Below are 16134 nucleotides of genomic sequence, written 5' to 3'. Positions count from 1 at the left end.
CTCTGAAGCTAACTCTTTATCTTTACACTAGACTGTTTTCCAAGTTATTATTATGTAATGGGAAAAAAACCCCACATGATAAGTATCAAGTGCTGAAGATGCATTTTTGACCTTCAAAATTTCCTCCATAAACTTTTTGACACCTTCCATGTTTTTCGATTGCATGGGAGAATTGTCTTTGCTTTACCATATGGTGAGCTGAGTACACTGCAGATTCTCTAATCATTGCCAAGCAATGGGTATACTTTGGGAGAACTAAGATCCCTCTCTTGAGATTTCTATCTACATTAAGTTCTGCTAAGCCTCTCAAAAGTGGTTTGGATAGGTAAATTTGGTACAGATGGGAAATGAATTCAGTGCGTGACCATGCATAATTCAGGACAACTATCTATTGATATGACAGATCTTTTCAGGAAATCTCATGAGAGTCTGGGTTTTAGTTGCCAGGCAAGTAGGAATGAATAAACTGACTCTTAGCATTTTGAATGGCGCCTTTGGTAATCATCTGGGTCATGTGTATTCTGAGGAAGTCTCTGGTCTAAGATCCAAGATTTGGGACCAGTCTACACTTCACATAGCCATTCACAAAATTTGTATATTTTTCTCCCAGTGGCAAAGGAGAATTTTAATGCACTATAAAATATAACTGATTTTTAACTTGAGGAATGAGAATGGTCTGTTTTAAATACTTTTATCTTGGCCACACACTGAAATTGATGATTAATGTTTAACCACATGAAGTTTATTCAGTTCAAGTAAAAGTCCAGTGTGTAGGTTCCCAGTGAGACTTACTGCCAGCCACAGCCAGCATATTCGATCCAGTCTAACAAGACATCAATAAGATTATCGCAGTGACAGATATTGGATTACCTTATCAGTATAACAGAAGGTGGGAGAAGTGATCTGGTGACAAGAGGATGTGGACCTTGTACAAAATATTAATTTTCTCTTACCTCACAACAGAAATTTGGATGGAAAAGCAATTTGTGTCCCGGAGAGGTACAAACCTACAAGCTTATTCAACTGGGAATTTCACCGATTTGGAAAGAACAAGATTTAAAAGAGCCCTTTACAAGGGACATTACTGTAGGACTCGTGGTTGTTGTGAAGACAGAAATGATGACTGTGTAACTCATTTCTATGAGGCAAATGCCATGTGTTACTGTGATAAATTCTGTGAAAGGGAAAATTCTGATTGCTGTCCTGATTACAAGTTCTTTTGCCAAGGAGACAATCTGTATCAAAAAGGTAGGCACTGGGAAAGCAACACGTAAAGAAGAGTTTAACTTTAGGGCACATGAAAAGGCCCAGAAGACCTGAGATTGTAGGTATAGGGTGGCTGGCAAACACCAGGATTCCTTAGGGTATACATGTTTGTCTGAAGGGACTGCAGAGGGTAGTAGAAAGAGGGTCAGCTATGGAATTAGGAAGATTTGGATGCAAATTTTGCCTGTGACACATAGTTATGTGACCACAAGCAAGTCACTTAACCTCTTAGAGCTCCAAGGGACTCTCTGAGAATATACTGATAGAGATATTAACTATCAGCAATCTATAGAGAGACTTTCCACAAAAGTATTTTCCTAAAGAGGTAAAATCATAGCTCTGGTTAAATAAATAAATCAAAAGAAGGAAAAATAAGAGAATCAAAATAAAGGTAAACTAAATAAATAAGTAAAATGAGTTAATGAATAAATAAATCCTCTTCTATTATGTTATTTTTAAAATTTATCTTTAAGCAAGTCAGTCTAATTTGGAATGCTGCCTAGGTCCATTCAAGATTTTTCTGGTCAAAAGGCACTTCAAGTGCTGAGTCTGAATGATTTTTGAATGATATTCAGCTGATGAATGTGTTCTGGTGACTTTTCTTTCTCCAATTTATGATACTTAGGAATAGGATCATAAATTTTGATCTCTGAGGGATCTTGGTGGTCAAGTTCAACTCTCTGAGGAAGCTGGGGGTACAGGGAAGTTAAGCAATTTGCTCAAGGTTACACAGGTATTACAAATCAAGTGTAGGATTTGAATCCAGGTCCTCTAACTCAAGCGTCAGTGTTCTTTCCATAGAACCATTTGTCTTTCCAATGATGTGAATGCAACTAAGGAAATCATAAAAAGTTTCAAGCAATTATTTTTAAAGAAAACAATTTACTTGATTGTTTTCATGTCATGTGGATAAAACCTTTGATATGAGTAAGAACTACATGTAAATACTGGCAATAAAAATGGAGTTTCTTCCCAAAATAAATTGCTTTAGCCTTCTAATGGTCTGAATGTCCTTAGAGAAATCATTCAACTTCTTAGGACTTCAATTTCTTGTCACCTGTAAAATGAGGGAATGGGACCAGGTGGGTTCTAAGTTCCCTGCACACTCACATTCTATGCTTCTATGATTCCCAGATTCTATGGGATCATCTCATTCTTTCTACCCCTCATGGCCAGTACCTCTCAGTAGCATGTAAAGTGTAAAATACAACATCTTGTACCATATGATAAAGTTTTCTAGTTAGAATCTGAACAGTTGAAACACAACTGTAGTTATAGGATCTTAGTTCAAAGCCCAGTTATGCTCCTGAAATAGCTATATGACCTTAGGTAAATTGCTTCACAGGTTTGGATCTCAGTTGCCTCATCTTTTGAAGGAAGGGTTTGAAACTGTTGACTTGTAAAGTCTTTCCTGGCTGAAAATACAAATCCTAAGACCAACTCTATGATTTGTTTTATTTGTTTAAATTCATGGGACCATGAGTGGTTTTGATTGCCATAGGTAGACATCCTTACATGTTGGTGTCTGTAGATGCAGCATCTGAACACTTTAAAAGTCTAGCTACTCTCCTTGGGAGTGTGTTATCTTGGCTCAGAGCAGAATGGTGACACCTATTGGTGGAGACCCTACATTATTTTTAATATTATTGCTATCTTTTGTTTTTACATCATTTCATTTTGAAATATATACTTTTCCCTTCTCTACCAAAAGATCCATCCATTATAGTGAAAAAGAAAAAAAAAGAAATTCATGAAAACTAACCAACACATTAACCAAATCTGACAAAATTTGTGACATTACATACTGGTAGTCTTTGTGGTATGGTAGATAGCATGCTGGTCTTGATGGTAGAAAGACATAGGTTCAACACTCAACCTTGATGCTTACCAACTGTGTGACCTTGAACAAGTCACTTAACACCTCTGGGCCTCAGTTCCTTCTTATGAATATGAGATTGTATTAAATGGATTTCTAAGGTCCCATTTACTTCTAACTCTATGATCCTATGATTATCTCTCTTCTAGAGTTGCATTTTTTTTTCTTATTTGGGACCAAGTTTATCTTTTATAATGACATTGTTCAGTCTTGGTTTTGTCATTGTTATTCTTGTCATTGTGAATATTGTTTTCCTGGATCTTTTTAACTCTCTTTGTACCATTTCATCTTTCATTTTAAGCTTTTCTATATTCCTCCTATTTTTATGGGAAGTAGAATGATGTAGTCACTAGAGAACAGGTCTATGAGTCAGGAAAGCCTGGGGGCTTGAATATTGAATAATAGCTGTGTGACCTTGGACATAGACATCCTTAGCCTCTGTGTGCTCTAGGAAAGTTTTTTAGAAAAGAAGCTTCAGAGAAGATTGTTTCTATTAGTAGAGAGGAAACTCCTTACCTGTGAATTCCCTATACCAATGAAATCATAGAATCACAGGTCCATTTCAGTCACTTTTCCCACGTCTTGACCCATTACAGGAAAATAGGAGACATGCCAAGAAGATGGTCAATTGTCTTTGTATTGTTCCCTCTGAAATTAATGGGACTGTGTGATGCCACTGTTATAGCCTCATTTCACCTTGAGTTGTGAAACTAGAGAGCTACAGCTTGATGAATGTCACCATCAATCTCTGTGCTCCATTAGATATAACCTTGGGTAGAACATTTGGCATCACATATTCTTCAAAAAACAAAACTATCATTTAGCTCCCTGATGAAGTCATGGTGCTTGCGGAACAGAAGGATTTCTATTTTGCTGTGACAGATCAAGAAGTGGGACAAGTAACTCTCTCTCTACACAGCAACCACTCCAACCAGGCCAGCCCAAGAGTCTGATTCCTGGTGATCTGCAGCCACACTCTGGGTTGGATCAACCAGGGGATTGGGTATATCTACTTTGTCACGTGGCCCATCTTGTTCTATCTGTAGGTGTTTGAAAATAAAACTGTCCAGTTAGTTTACATTCAAATGGACATTGAACCATACTCCACGCTAAAATTTTGAATCATTTTAAAGCACAATATTCATTAAGCTTATTGTTGTCATTTTGATTATTTATTATTTTCAATTTTGTTTATATTGGTATTTACAGAGATGTTGAAGGCTCAAGTGCTTTGGCTAGGTTGAAATATATTTGAATTCCTAAATAAATGTATTGGAATCACTGGAAAAATATGATCTGAGTTGCAGTTCAGAAGGCCTGTGTCCCAGTCCAGCTTCTGCCAACTATGTGACTATATTCAAGTCACCTAAACTCTACAGACCTCAGTTTCCTCACCTGTAGAATGAAGAGGGTGAACTAGATGGCCTCTGAGGTCCTTTCTGGCTGTGGATCTATGATCTCGTATGAGATTAATAGCCCATTTCAGAAGACAGCAATAATTTTTACTTTCTTTATTTCCTCCTGGATTGAATAATCTGCATCTCATATTAGCTATTTTTTCTGTCTTGGAAGTAGCATATTTACTCATTTTATTTCAAATAAAAATTTTATATTAGACTATCATTGCTTGATTGATGATGATGATAATGATGATAAAGATCAAAATGGTTGCCTAGACTTATACTCTGTTCTAAAAAGTAGTTCAGTACTTTCATTTTTAAAAGAATGCATGGTTGACTTTCAGGAAAAGAGTCAAGTATGTTATTTGTTTTAATACTTTGTCCATATAATGACACTTTTTCCCAAGTTGTCATAAATGGTACTAGATGGTACTAGAATTTTATTTATAAGTATTTCTCAATTCTAGCTATGTGGTAGTGACTAATTTTCTTTACTGTTCTTTACTCTGAGATATCTTTTTTTTTGTTTTTCTAATCAGCATGACATGAATTCAATCTTAAGAACAGAATTGTGTGAAGCCGTTACATTCTGTCTGTAGACTACTAAATGTTATCTTCTTTTTTCTCATACTTGATGGTAGCCTTAAGTATTTGGATGACTTCAAAAGTCAATTATAGAGCTGTAAATTAAACTGTATGTGAAGAGGCAAAATTCGGGAGCAATGGAAGACTCATGTTGACTACCAGATCTTTAAGAGGAAGTCTACCATCTTATTTTTCCCTACACCACCTAGGGCCTAATCTTTTCCTTTCAAACATCTGATTGGCTTATTGTGATATTTTTTAAGCTATATAAGTAAACATTGTCTTTAATTTTCTCTAACTATTTTTAAAGTCATTTGACAAGAACTGATGGTTTTGTCTACCCATAGATTGGTTTGACAGATATGACTGGTTCATAACCTTTGGATTTGTAGTGCAAGTGAATATAACTTGAACAATTCACCAGGCAGTAAAGAATGATGTAGAAAGAAATCTAGAAAGTCATTTTCCCCCATTAGAGTGGGAAATGTTTCTAATAAACATAATTAAATATATGATTCAGTTATGACAATATTCTAATATTTAACTAGTAATGGAATGCAATTAGCAGGAGAAGAAATGAATAAAACTATTGACCCTTATTCCTCCAAAGAACCCAAGATATTTTGGGCAAAACCCTTCCTGATACTTTGGAATGTAGCTTCTAATATCCCTTCCCTTCTTCTTTCCTCCTTTGTGTTCCCTTGCCTTCCTAAAAGGTACAAGACAATGTAAGAAGATATGTATTTGGATGTTCACAAGCTTCTTGTTTTCTTTTGTGTGAAATCTTTTCTGATCATCCCATTTCCCTCTTAGGTTGTATCTACTTTATACATGTTTTGTGTTAGTAAGTCTTCAATCAGAAAACAAGTACTATGTGCCTGACATTGTTCTAGGCACTGGGGATTCAAATATGAAGAATTAAATACTGTGCCAGCAATGAACTTACATTCCAATAGGGGAGACAGTAATTATATTTCAAAATGTATGCTCGTTGTTCAGTTTTGTCTGATTATTCGTGATCCAGTGAACCATAGAGTGACAATACTGTCCATAAGGTTTTCTTGGCAAAGATACTGGGGTGGTTTGCCTTCTCCAGGAAGGCAAACAGAAGGTAAGTGACTTGGCCATCTAGTAAGTGTCTGAGGCTAGCTTTGAAATCAAGGCCTTCTGCTCTATCCACTGAGCCACCTAACTGCCTTGCAGGAAATAGTGAAGAGTGAAACGAGCAGAACCAAAAGAGAATTGTATACAATAATGTTATTTTAAAACAATTTTGAGTGACTAAGTCATTTTGACACACACACACATACACATACATACATATTTGGGTCTAATGGTAGCCATTTCTATGGCAGGGTAAGTTGGGGTAGGGAACAAAAAGTAGGGAAAAAAAGGAAGTTAAATGATAACTTTATTATATATTTTTAAAGACAAGTTATACATAATACATTTACAGTTTCATGTGCATCACCTTTTTTCTCCCCATCTATTCTGCCATGAAAATTCTAGTTTTATTTCTTATGTTCAGAATAAAATGACAAAAATTTTAAAAAGTGTATATGACATAATTATGAAGTAGACATATATGTATATCCACACATCTACACGCATATATTATCTATTCTACAGGAAAAAATAGTCTAATACAAGGTATATGTAGCTTTGTATGTACACACTATTATTCCTATTAATGTATACAGCAGGGGCAGGAAACCTGCGGCCTCAAGGCCACATGTGATTCTCTAGGTCCTCAAGTGTGAAGGGCAGCACTTGAGGACCTAGAAGGACACACGTGGCCTTGAGGCCACAGGTTCCCCGCCCCTGAAAAGTCTGTGAGGACAGGAACTATTTCACTTTTGCCTTTGTATGCTAAATGACTAGCACAGTGCTAGGAGCATAATAGGTGCTCCATAAATATTTTCAGGGTTGCGGGGCTACAGAAATATCAATATCCTTTAGGAAATAGTGACCTAAAGGGAAGATGATAACTATTGATATAGGATAATTATGGGATATTCTTCTTGAAAAAAATTAAAACATATAGTAGGCAATCCCACAAAGATCAGGAAAAGGTCTGATGCTTCTGCTCACTGTGGTCAGTGGTGGAGTCAATGAATAGGAAACTTTTGTGTTGCTAAGATCCTTTACTATAGGAATTAGCTAGAATTTATAAGTCAAGCACTCCTATCTGAGATAGGTATATCCTCCAGTGTTAATTCAATACAAAGGATATGTCTAAGCAGCTGTTATATCAAAATAGATTCTATTTCTTAGAATAGTAGCATCTATTTAGAAGAAAGGCGTAAGCTGAGCTTGTGAGTATTTGAAAGCTTACCATGAATGGAGGCATGAATGGCTGATCAGTTGCACAGTGACATTTTCCAGATGCCTTGTTGATAGATAGATAGATAAATAGAGCCCTTGCTCTATTTAGCTTATATACTTGGGCAGGATTATCAACCAATTTCAATTGACAATCTGAGAACATTTTCAGTTGTAATAAGTTAAAATACAATTTTAAAAAAGGAATATGAATGAGAGTATGCAATTTTTTGGCTTCATAAAATTTTCTTCTGAGAGAAACTCCAGAGAGAATTTTGATTTTTTTCATCTTTAAATGAACTGGATGACACGATTTTATATTTTATCCTAAAATGATGCACTGACTTGTGCATGGAACAATTAGTTATACCTATTTATGAGCATTGCTTAGGTTTTTTTAAATTTTTTCTTTAAAGAAATATCAGCATCTGACTTTGACTCTTTTTTACTTATCTGTTTAAACATATTCATTTTTTAATGAGAGAGGTTCATGATTAACTCATGTCATAATCTGTTTTTCTGAATTATAATATTATCTTCCTAGGAACCTAATATACATTTCTAAAGACTTCTGAAGAAGTTCCCCACAATTCAATATATGGACCCTGTCAAACTAGAAATCCTTTTTATCAAGTTGGTACCAAATAATTTTGGTATATTGTATAAAACCAATTAAAATTATTGTATACTTGTGTCAATGCACTTAAATTGAATTTAGAATTTTTTTCCACTCGTTTGTATATTATGTTGGCAGGTTGCCTCAGAGATGGTCGACATTATGAGGAAGGATCTGTAATTAAAGAAAACTGCAATGACTGGTAAGGATTGTAAGAGCCTAAAAGTAAATTTCTTTTTGTGGTGATTTTCTTTTCTTTGCTTTTTGCCTGTCAATAATCTGATTATTTAGGAAACTATTCTTGATTTAAACATAGAGATGGGAAATGCCAGAAATTAATTTTTAAAAAATGTTTTTAAAAGTGACTTTATATCTTCCTTTCTGAGCTTCTTTGATTTTCATAAATATTGCCAATCAAAATACAGATATATCTGTTAAACCACTGTTTAGTATTCCTATTCTTTAAAGCGAAAATACTTTGGCTTAATTTTTGCTAAGAAAAACAAAAAGAGTGTTCAAAATACAACAAAAATTTTTTATAATACACATTAGGAAACACATGGGTCAACTCTTGGTCCTTAAATTTAACAACAGGCTTAAAAATCCCATCATAATATTGATTGACTTGCAGTGGTGTTGCAAAAATATTTTCATTTATTCTATATTAATTAAACCAACTTTTACTAGAGATCTAAAATGTGTATACATGGATTTATTGGAGCCAACTCCAATTGTTAAATTTTCAGTGTGAGCATTTTCACCTTGGAAATTGGAAAATGCTGCAAATCAGGGCTTGATTTATTGCCTTGCTGATTATGTAGACTTAACAAAGCATTGTAAAAATGTTAATAATGCAGATTAACCTTAAAAGTGCATCATGCATATAGTCCCCTCTCTACCCACCAAGGAAATTTAGTTGTTAAATATTTACAACATACCCCTATGTGCACTGCATGGTATGATAAGGAATTATGAGAGATATGAAGATGGATAAGCCAAGGTGCTTGTCCTCCAGTAGTTTCCATTCTACTAAGGGGAATAAGACAATTGCAAAAAGAACTATAATAAAACATACAAGGTGATAAATCTATAAAGAAGGCACAAATAAAATGCCATTAGAATTCAAAGGAGGGAGCGATCACTTCTGGTTGGAAAGGTCATAGGGTTACTTCATCGAGGTGGCAGCCTTTGAGCTGGGCTTTGACATATTGGAAGAATTTCTATGCAGAGCTGTGGAGAAGGACATATGAGGCACAGAGAACGATAGAAGCATTAATGTGCTGGTAAATATTTACCAACCAGCTCTCCAAAATGTGTGCAACAGAGACTATGTTTAATCTGAATTATTTACATTTTCTCCATCTTGACTTTATTAAGTCTAGACAAGCAATAAATCAAGCCCTCATTTGTAGCATTATGTGATTATCTCATTTCTAAGGTGTCAGTGCTCACAATGAAAATTTAACAATTGGCTCTCTGAAGCCAGTGTGAGCTCACTCCAGCACAGCACTGAATATAAATCAAGGAGTGGAGGCAGACGTGTTTTGTAAAATAATGTACAGAATGATGAAACAAGAATTTAAATGCCTAATCTGGGCCAGGCACTGTGCTAAGCACCTTTAAAAACAACAAAAACCCCTAAACAAACAAAAAACGTATTATATCATTTCATCCTAACCACAAATCTGGGAGGTAGATACTATTATTATCCTCAGTGGAGTTAGAATATTTGAGTCTCTTTCTCTTTCTGTCTGTCTCTGTCTCTGTCTGTCTGTCTCTGTCTGTGTCTCCCTCCCTCTTTCTCTGTCTCTCTGCCTGTCTCTGCTTGTCTCTTCCTATTTTTGTCTCTCTGTCTCTGTGTCTCTGTCTCTCTCTTGATATTTGACTGTGTGGTTTGTGCAGAGGTGGGAGATGAATGGAAGCCATGTTGCATAGAATTGGTATATGTAATGAGGAACTTGGAATAGTAAATATACTCTGTCCTTTCTAAAACTCTGGCTGTAGAATAATGAAAAAGAGATTTTATGGTGGTTGAAAGCAATAACAAAGATGAGAATAGTACCATTAGAATGAGTGACCTGAGGGTACTTATAGGTAAATGTGAAAGAGCTGGTGCCAAGGGAGAGATTACAAATACAATGGAAGCACAGCATGTATTTTTTCTCACTTTCTAAACCTTTCCCTAAAGTCAGAACAAGTAGTATATTAGAGTAAAAAAGATAAAATACTAATACAGGCATATTGAGTGGTATATTCTTTTACAGCCATTTAAATTAGTTTATTTTCAGTAAGAAGCCAACAGCCAAAGTACCAAAAATCAATCTAGGAAATGCATTTTTGTAATAACAATGCATCATTTTTGCCACTTTAAAATATGCTTGTTGCTGTGGCTCGTATTCATTTGTATTTCTTATATCTTTTCAGCACATGCTTCGACCAAGAATGGAGATGCTCCCATCATGTATGCCTTGTTCGTCCAGAATTAATTGAAAACATCAATACTAGAGATTATGGGTGAGAAAAAAATCTTTGTTTTATAGGCTTTCTGTGACATAACTGAATTCCAGCAACCCCTGTTTACCTCCCAGTTCCCAAATGATGCCTGGTTCTTGCTTTCAAAATGACCATTTTTGAAATAGAAAAAAGAAACTCCAACAAGGATGGAAATGGGAAAGGTGATAAGAGGGCAATAAACTATATGTTTATTACTCCTGGTCCTTACTCTTATAAGGCCTCTTGAATTTTGTTTAGGGTTCTCCTAAAGTACTCTCCAGGGAGCAGTGGATAGGGTGCAATGCCTGGAGTCAAGAAGTCTCATCTTTCTGAATTGAAGTCTGCCCTCAGATACCTACTAGCTATGTGACCTTGGACAAGGCACTTAACTCTATATGCCTATTAACAGATTTTAAATCTGTGCTTAGCCTCCATCAATTCTTTCTTTGGAGGTAAATAGCATTTTTGATCATAAATCCCTTTAAATTATCTTGAATCATTGTGTTGATCAAAATAATTCAGTCATTCACAGTTGATAAATTTTACAACGTTGCTACTACTGGGTACAATGTTCTCTTACCCAAAGAGCTTGTATAAGTTGGATCTTTGAGTTTATGAAACTTTAGATAAATATGGTCATTTAGTAGTATACATTGTGTACTTAATCTGTTTCACTGATCCACTACTCTATTTCTAAGCCAGTACTACTTTGTAATAACAGTTTGAGATCTGGTACTGCTCAGCCACATTCCTTTCCATTTTTTCCCATTGATCCCCTTGTTATTCTTGACCTTTTATTCTTCTGGATAAATTTTATTATTTTTTCTAGCTCTATAAAATAATTCTTTGGTAGCTCAATTGGGATAGCACTGAATGAGTTAATTGATTTAGGTAGAAATGTAATTTTTATTATATTGACTTGGCCTACTTATGAACAATTAATATTTCTCCAGTTGTTTAGATGTGTCTTTATTTGTGTGAAAAATATTTTGTAATTATGTTCATTTAATATGATAGCTAGATGGTGCAGTGGTTAGAGTACGAGGTCTGGAGTCAGGAAAACTTAACTTCCTGAGTTCAAATTTGACCTAAGACACTAGCTGAGTGAGCCTAGGCAAATCACTTTAACTCTGTTTGCCTCAGTTTCCTCATCTGTAAAATGAGTTGAAGGAGATGGCAGACCACTCCACTCTCTTTTCCAAGAAAACCCCAAATGGGGTAACATAGTGTCAGGCATGACTGAAAAATGATTGAATAACAAAGCTCCTATGTTTGTATTGGCAAGTAGAATCCCAAGTGTTCTATATTGTCTACAGCTATTTTAAATGGAATCTCCTTTCCATCTCTTCCTGCTGAACTTTGGTGGTAAAATATGGAGTTGCTGATGATTTATTGGGTTTTTTTATATCCTGTTATATTGTTAAGGCAGAATTCATGACTTCAAAGGTAACTATGAATATGCCTGAATGGTCCAGAATCGCAGGATGTAAAGAATTCTCTAAGTAGAAGGCAGAGGAATTAAAGCATTTATTGAAACTCAGAAGCAGCAGATGCACGGACCAGTGTCCCCATTTTGACATACTGGCAAGAATCTTCCAAAACCAGTATGCCCATCTCATAATAGTGACCAGGAGGTCACAGAAAAACATTATGGCAGCAAGCCAAGCCATACTGGTGCTTCCCCCCCCCCTAATGCCAGGGCCCTCCAGCAAGAAGACCACCCACTGGCCTCAAGGCCCTGCTCATCAATCTCCGGTCTCCACAAGGATCAGTCCTGCCTTTTTGTAGCACCTGCTGCCATCACTGCCACTTCCACCACAATCTCCAAGCTGTGTTTCAGCTAGCTGACTGCTTCCTCTCTCCTTCAGCTCTCAACTGCTCTCACCAACTGCCTCACCAACTGCCTCTTAGCTCTGCTCCAACCATTCAGCAAGCTCCTCCCACCACAGGCTTCCATTGGCTCCATTCCTAGCCACTCCCCCCAGGACCCTGAGAGCCCCGCCCCCAAAGCCCACTCAAATGGACAAGGAAGATCTTCCCATTCACTGATTGCCTTTATACCTGTAACTTTACTGAAGTTGATTATTTCAAACAGTTTTTTTTAAATTCATTCTTAAGCATTTTTTAAGTAGCCCATCATATCATTTGCAAAGAGTGATAGTTTTGTTTCCTTGCTGTCTGTCCTAATTGCTTCAATTCTTTTTCTTGTTTTATTACTATAGCTAGTATTTCTAGTACAATATTGAATGATAGTGGTGATAATGGGCATCTGTACTTCCGTGCTGATCTTATTGAGAAAACTTCTAGATTATTTCCATCATAGATAATGCCTGCTGATGGTATTAGATACTACTTATCATTATAAGGAAAGCTCCATTTATTCTTATGCTTTCTAGTATTTTATTTTATTTTATTTTAATTTAAATTTATTTATTTAACATATTTGGTTTTCAGCATTGATTTTCACAACAGTTTGAATTACAAATTTTCTCCCCATTTCTACCCTCCCCCCCACTCCAAGATGGCTGATATTCTGGTTGCCCTGTTCCCCGGTCAGCCCTCCCCTCTATCACCTCCCTCCCCTCTCATCCCCTTTTCCCTTCCTTTCTTGTAGGGCAAGATAAATTTCTACGCCCCATTGCCTGTGTATCTTATTTTTTAGTTGCATGCAAAAACTTTTTTTGTTTTTGAACATCTGATTTTAAAACTTTGAGTTCCAAATTGTCTCCCCTCTTCCTTTCCCACCCACCCTTCCTAAGAAGTCGAGCAATTCAACCTAGGCCACACATGTATCATTATGTATAACCCTTCCACAATACTCATGTTGTGAAAGGCTAACTACACTTTGCTCCTTCCCAACCCATCCCGCTTTATTGAATTTTCTCCCTTGACACTGTCCCCTTTCCAAAGTGTTTGTTTTTGATTACCTCCACCCCCATCTGCCCTCCCCTCCATCATCTCCCCCCCCCCTTTTATTTTTTTATCTTCCTCCCTCTTCTTTCCTGTGGGGTAAGATACCCAACTGAGTATGTATGGTATTCCCCCTCAGGCCAAATCTGATGAGAGCAAGGTTCACTCATTCCCCCCTCACCTGCCCTCTCCCCTCATCCCACAAAATTGCTTCCTCTTGCCACCTTTATGCGAGATAATCCACCCGATTCTATCTCTCCCTATCTCCCTCTCTCAGTATGTTGCTCTCTCATCCCTTAATTTCATTTTATTTCTTTTAGATATCTTCCCTTCATCATCAACTCACCCTGTGTCTGCTCTCTCTTTTACATATATATAGATATAGATATAGATATATAGATATATACACACACACACATATATATACATATATATAAAAACACATTATATATATACACATACATACTCATACATACATATACACATAGATATATACATACATACCCATTCACTTATATATATACATAAACATATATATATATATATGCATATTCCCTTCAACTACCCTAATACTGAGGTCTCATGAATCATACACACCATCTTTCCATGTAGGAATGTAAACAAAACAGTTCAACTTTAGTAAGTCTCTTGCAATTTCCATTTCTTGATTACCTTTTCATGCTTCTCTTGATTCTTGTGTTTGAAAGTCAAATTTTCTATTCAGTTCTGGTCTTTTCACTGAGAAAGCTTGGAAGTCCTCTATTTTATTGAAAATCCATATTTTGCCTTGGAACATGATACTCAATTTTGCTGGGTAGGTGATTCTAGCTTTTAATCCTAGCTCCATTGACCTCCAGAATATCACATTCCAAGCCCTTCGATCTCTTAATGTAGAAGCTGCCAGATCTTTGGTTATTCTGATTGGGTTTCCACAATACTCAAATTGTTTCTTTCTGGCTGCTTGCAGTATTTTCTCCTTGATCTGGGAGCTCTGGAATTTGGCGACAATATTCCTAGGAGATTTCTTTTTGGGATCTATTTGAGGAGGCGATCGATGGATTCTTTCAATTTCTATTTTGCCCTGTGACTCTAGAATATCAGGGCAGTTCTCCTTGATAATTTCTTGAAAGATGGCATCTAGGTTCTTTTTTTGATTGTGGCTTTCAGGTAGTCCAATAATTTTTAAATTATCTCTCCTGGATCTATTTTCCAGGTCAGTGGTTTTTCCAAGGAGATATTTCACATTGTCTTCCATTTTTTCATTCCTTTGGTTCTGTTTTATAATATCCTGATTTCTCATAAAGTCACTAGCTTCCACTTGCTCCAATCTAATTTTTAAAGTAGTATTTTCTTCAGTGGTCTTTTGGACCTCCTTTTCCATTTGGCTAATTCTGCCTTTCAAGGCATTCTTCTCCTCATTGGCTTTTTGGAGCTCTTTTGTCATTTGAGTTAGTCTGTTTTTTAAGGTGTTGTTTTCTTCAGTGTATTTTTCAGTATTTTTTGGGGTCTCCTTTAGCAAGTCATTGACTTGTTTTTCATGGTTTTCTAGCATCCTTCTCATTTCTCTTCCCAATTTTTCCTCTACTTCTCTAACTTGCTTTTCCAACTCCTTTTTGAGTTCTTCTATGGCCTGGGGCCAGTTCATGTTTTTCTTGGAGGCTTTTGTTGTAGGCTCTATGACTTTGTTGTCTTCTTTAGGCTGTATGTTTTGGTCTTCTTTGTCAGCAAAGAAAGAATCCAAAGTCTGAGACTGAATCTGGGCGTGTTTTCGCTGCCTGGCCATATTCCCTACCAACTAACTTGACCCTTGAGTTTTTCAGTGGGGTATGACTGCTTGTAGACTAATGAGTTCTATGTTCCACAATTAGGGGGATGGTGCCAGCTCTGTCACACCTGCACTACTCTTTCCCCAAGAACCCCCAGTCCAGACTGGGCTTAGATCTTCAGCAGGCTGTTGCACTCCTGCTCTGATCCGCCACTTAATACCTCCCACCAGGTGGGCCTGGAGCTGGAAGTAACAACAGCTGTAGCTGCCCCACCTCCACTGCCCCCGGGGCTGGAAGCCGAACCCCAAACTCCTTCCACTCCCGCAGCTTTTCCCACTAACCTTCTCCACAGTCTTTGGTGTTTGTGGGTCGAGGGGTCTGGTAACTGCCGCAGCTCACTGAATCAGGGCGCTAGGACCCCTCCGCCCGGCTTCTGGTCTGGATGGTCCACGCCACTCAGGCTGGGCCCTGCTCCACTCCGTTCCCAGCTCCCAGCTCCCAGCTCCCAGCTCCGTGTGAAATAGGCCTCACCCAGAGACCATCCAGGCTGTCCTGGGCTGGAGCCCTGCTTCCCTCTGCTGTTCTGTGGGTTCTGCCGTTCTAGAATTGGTTCAGAGCCATTTTTTATAGGTTTTTGGAGGGACTCGGGTACAGAGCTCACTCTAGTCCCTGCTTAACAGCCGCCATCTTGGCTCCACCCCCGCTTTCTAGTATTTTAATAGGAATGAGTAATTTGTCGAAAGCTTTTTCTGTATCTTTTGAGATAATTATATAATTCTTGTTGTTTTTATATTAATAAAATCAATTATGCTGATAATTTTCCCAATATCAAATCAGGCCTATCTTCCTTTTATAAATCTCACCTCAACATAGTGTATGTTCTTTGTTATATATTGATGT

General features: G+C 36.9%; 1 protein-coding gene across 1 annotated transcript in view; it reads left to right on the top strand.

Moving 5' to 3' along the window:
* Nucleotides 1–772: 772 nt before the first annotated feature.
* Nucleotides 773–16134, top strand: part of TINAG (tubulointerstitial nephritis antigen) — a 202887-nt gene continuing 187525 nt past the window's right edge. Inside the window, exons 1-3 of the mRNA XM_036769096.1 lie at nt 773–1248; nt 8204–8267; nt 10490–10579. Of these exons, the coding sequence (XP_036624991.1) occupies nt 918–1248; nt 8204–8267; nt 10490–10579 (485 nt within the window). The 5' untranslated portion in view covers nt 773–917. The remainder of the gene's footprint in view (nt 1249–8203; nt 8268–10489; nt 10580–16134) is intronic.

This window comes from Trichosurus vulpecula, chromosome 7, assembly GCF_011100635.1.
Source record: "Trichosurus vulpecula isolate mTriVul1 chromosome 7, mTriVul1.pri, whole genome shotgun sequence".
Classification (NCBI taxonomy): Eukaryota; Metazoa; Chordata; class Mammalia; order Diprotodontia; family Phalangeridae; genus Trichosurus; species Trichosurus vulpecula.
The sequence above is the reverse complement of the archived record's forward strand: the minus strand, read 5'-3'. Positions and strand labels throughout refer to the sequence as shown.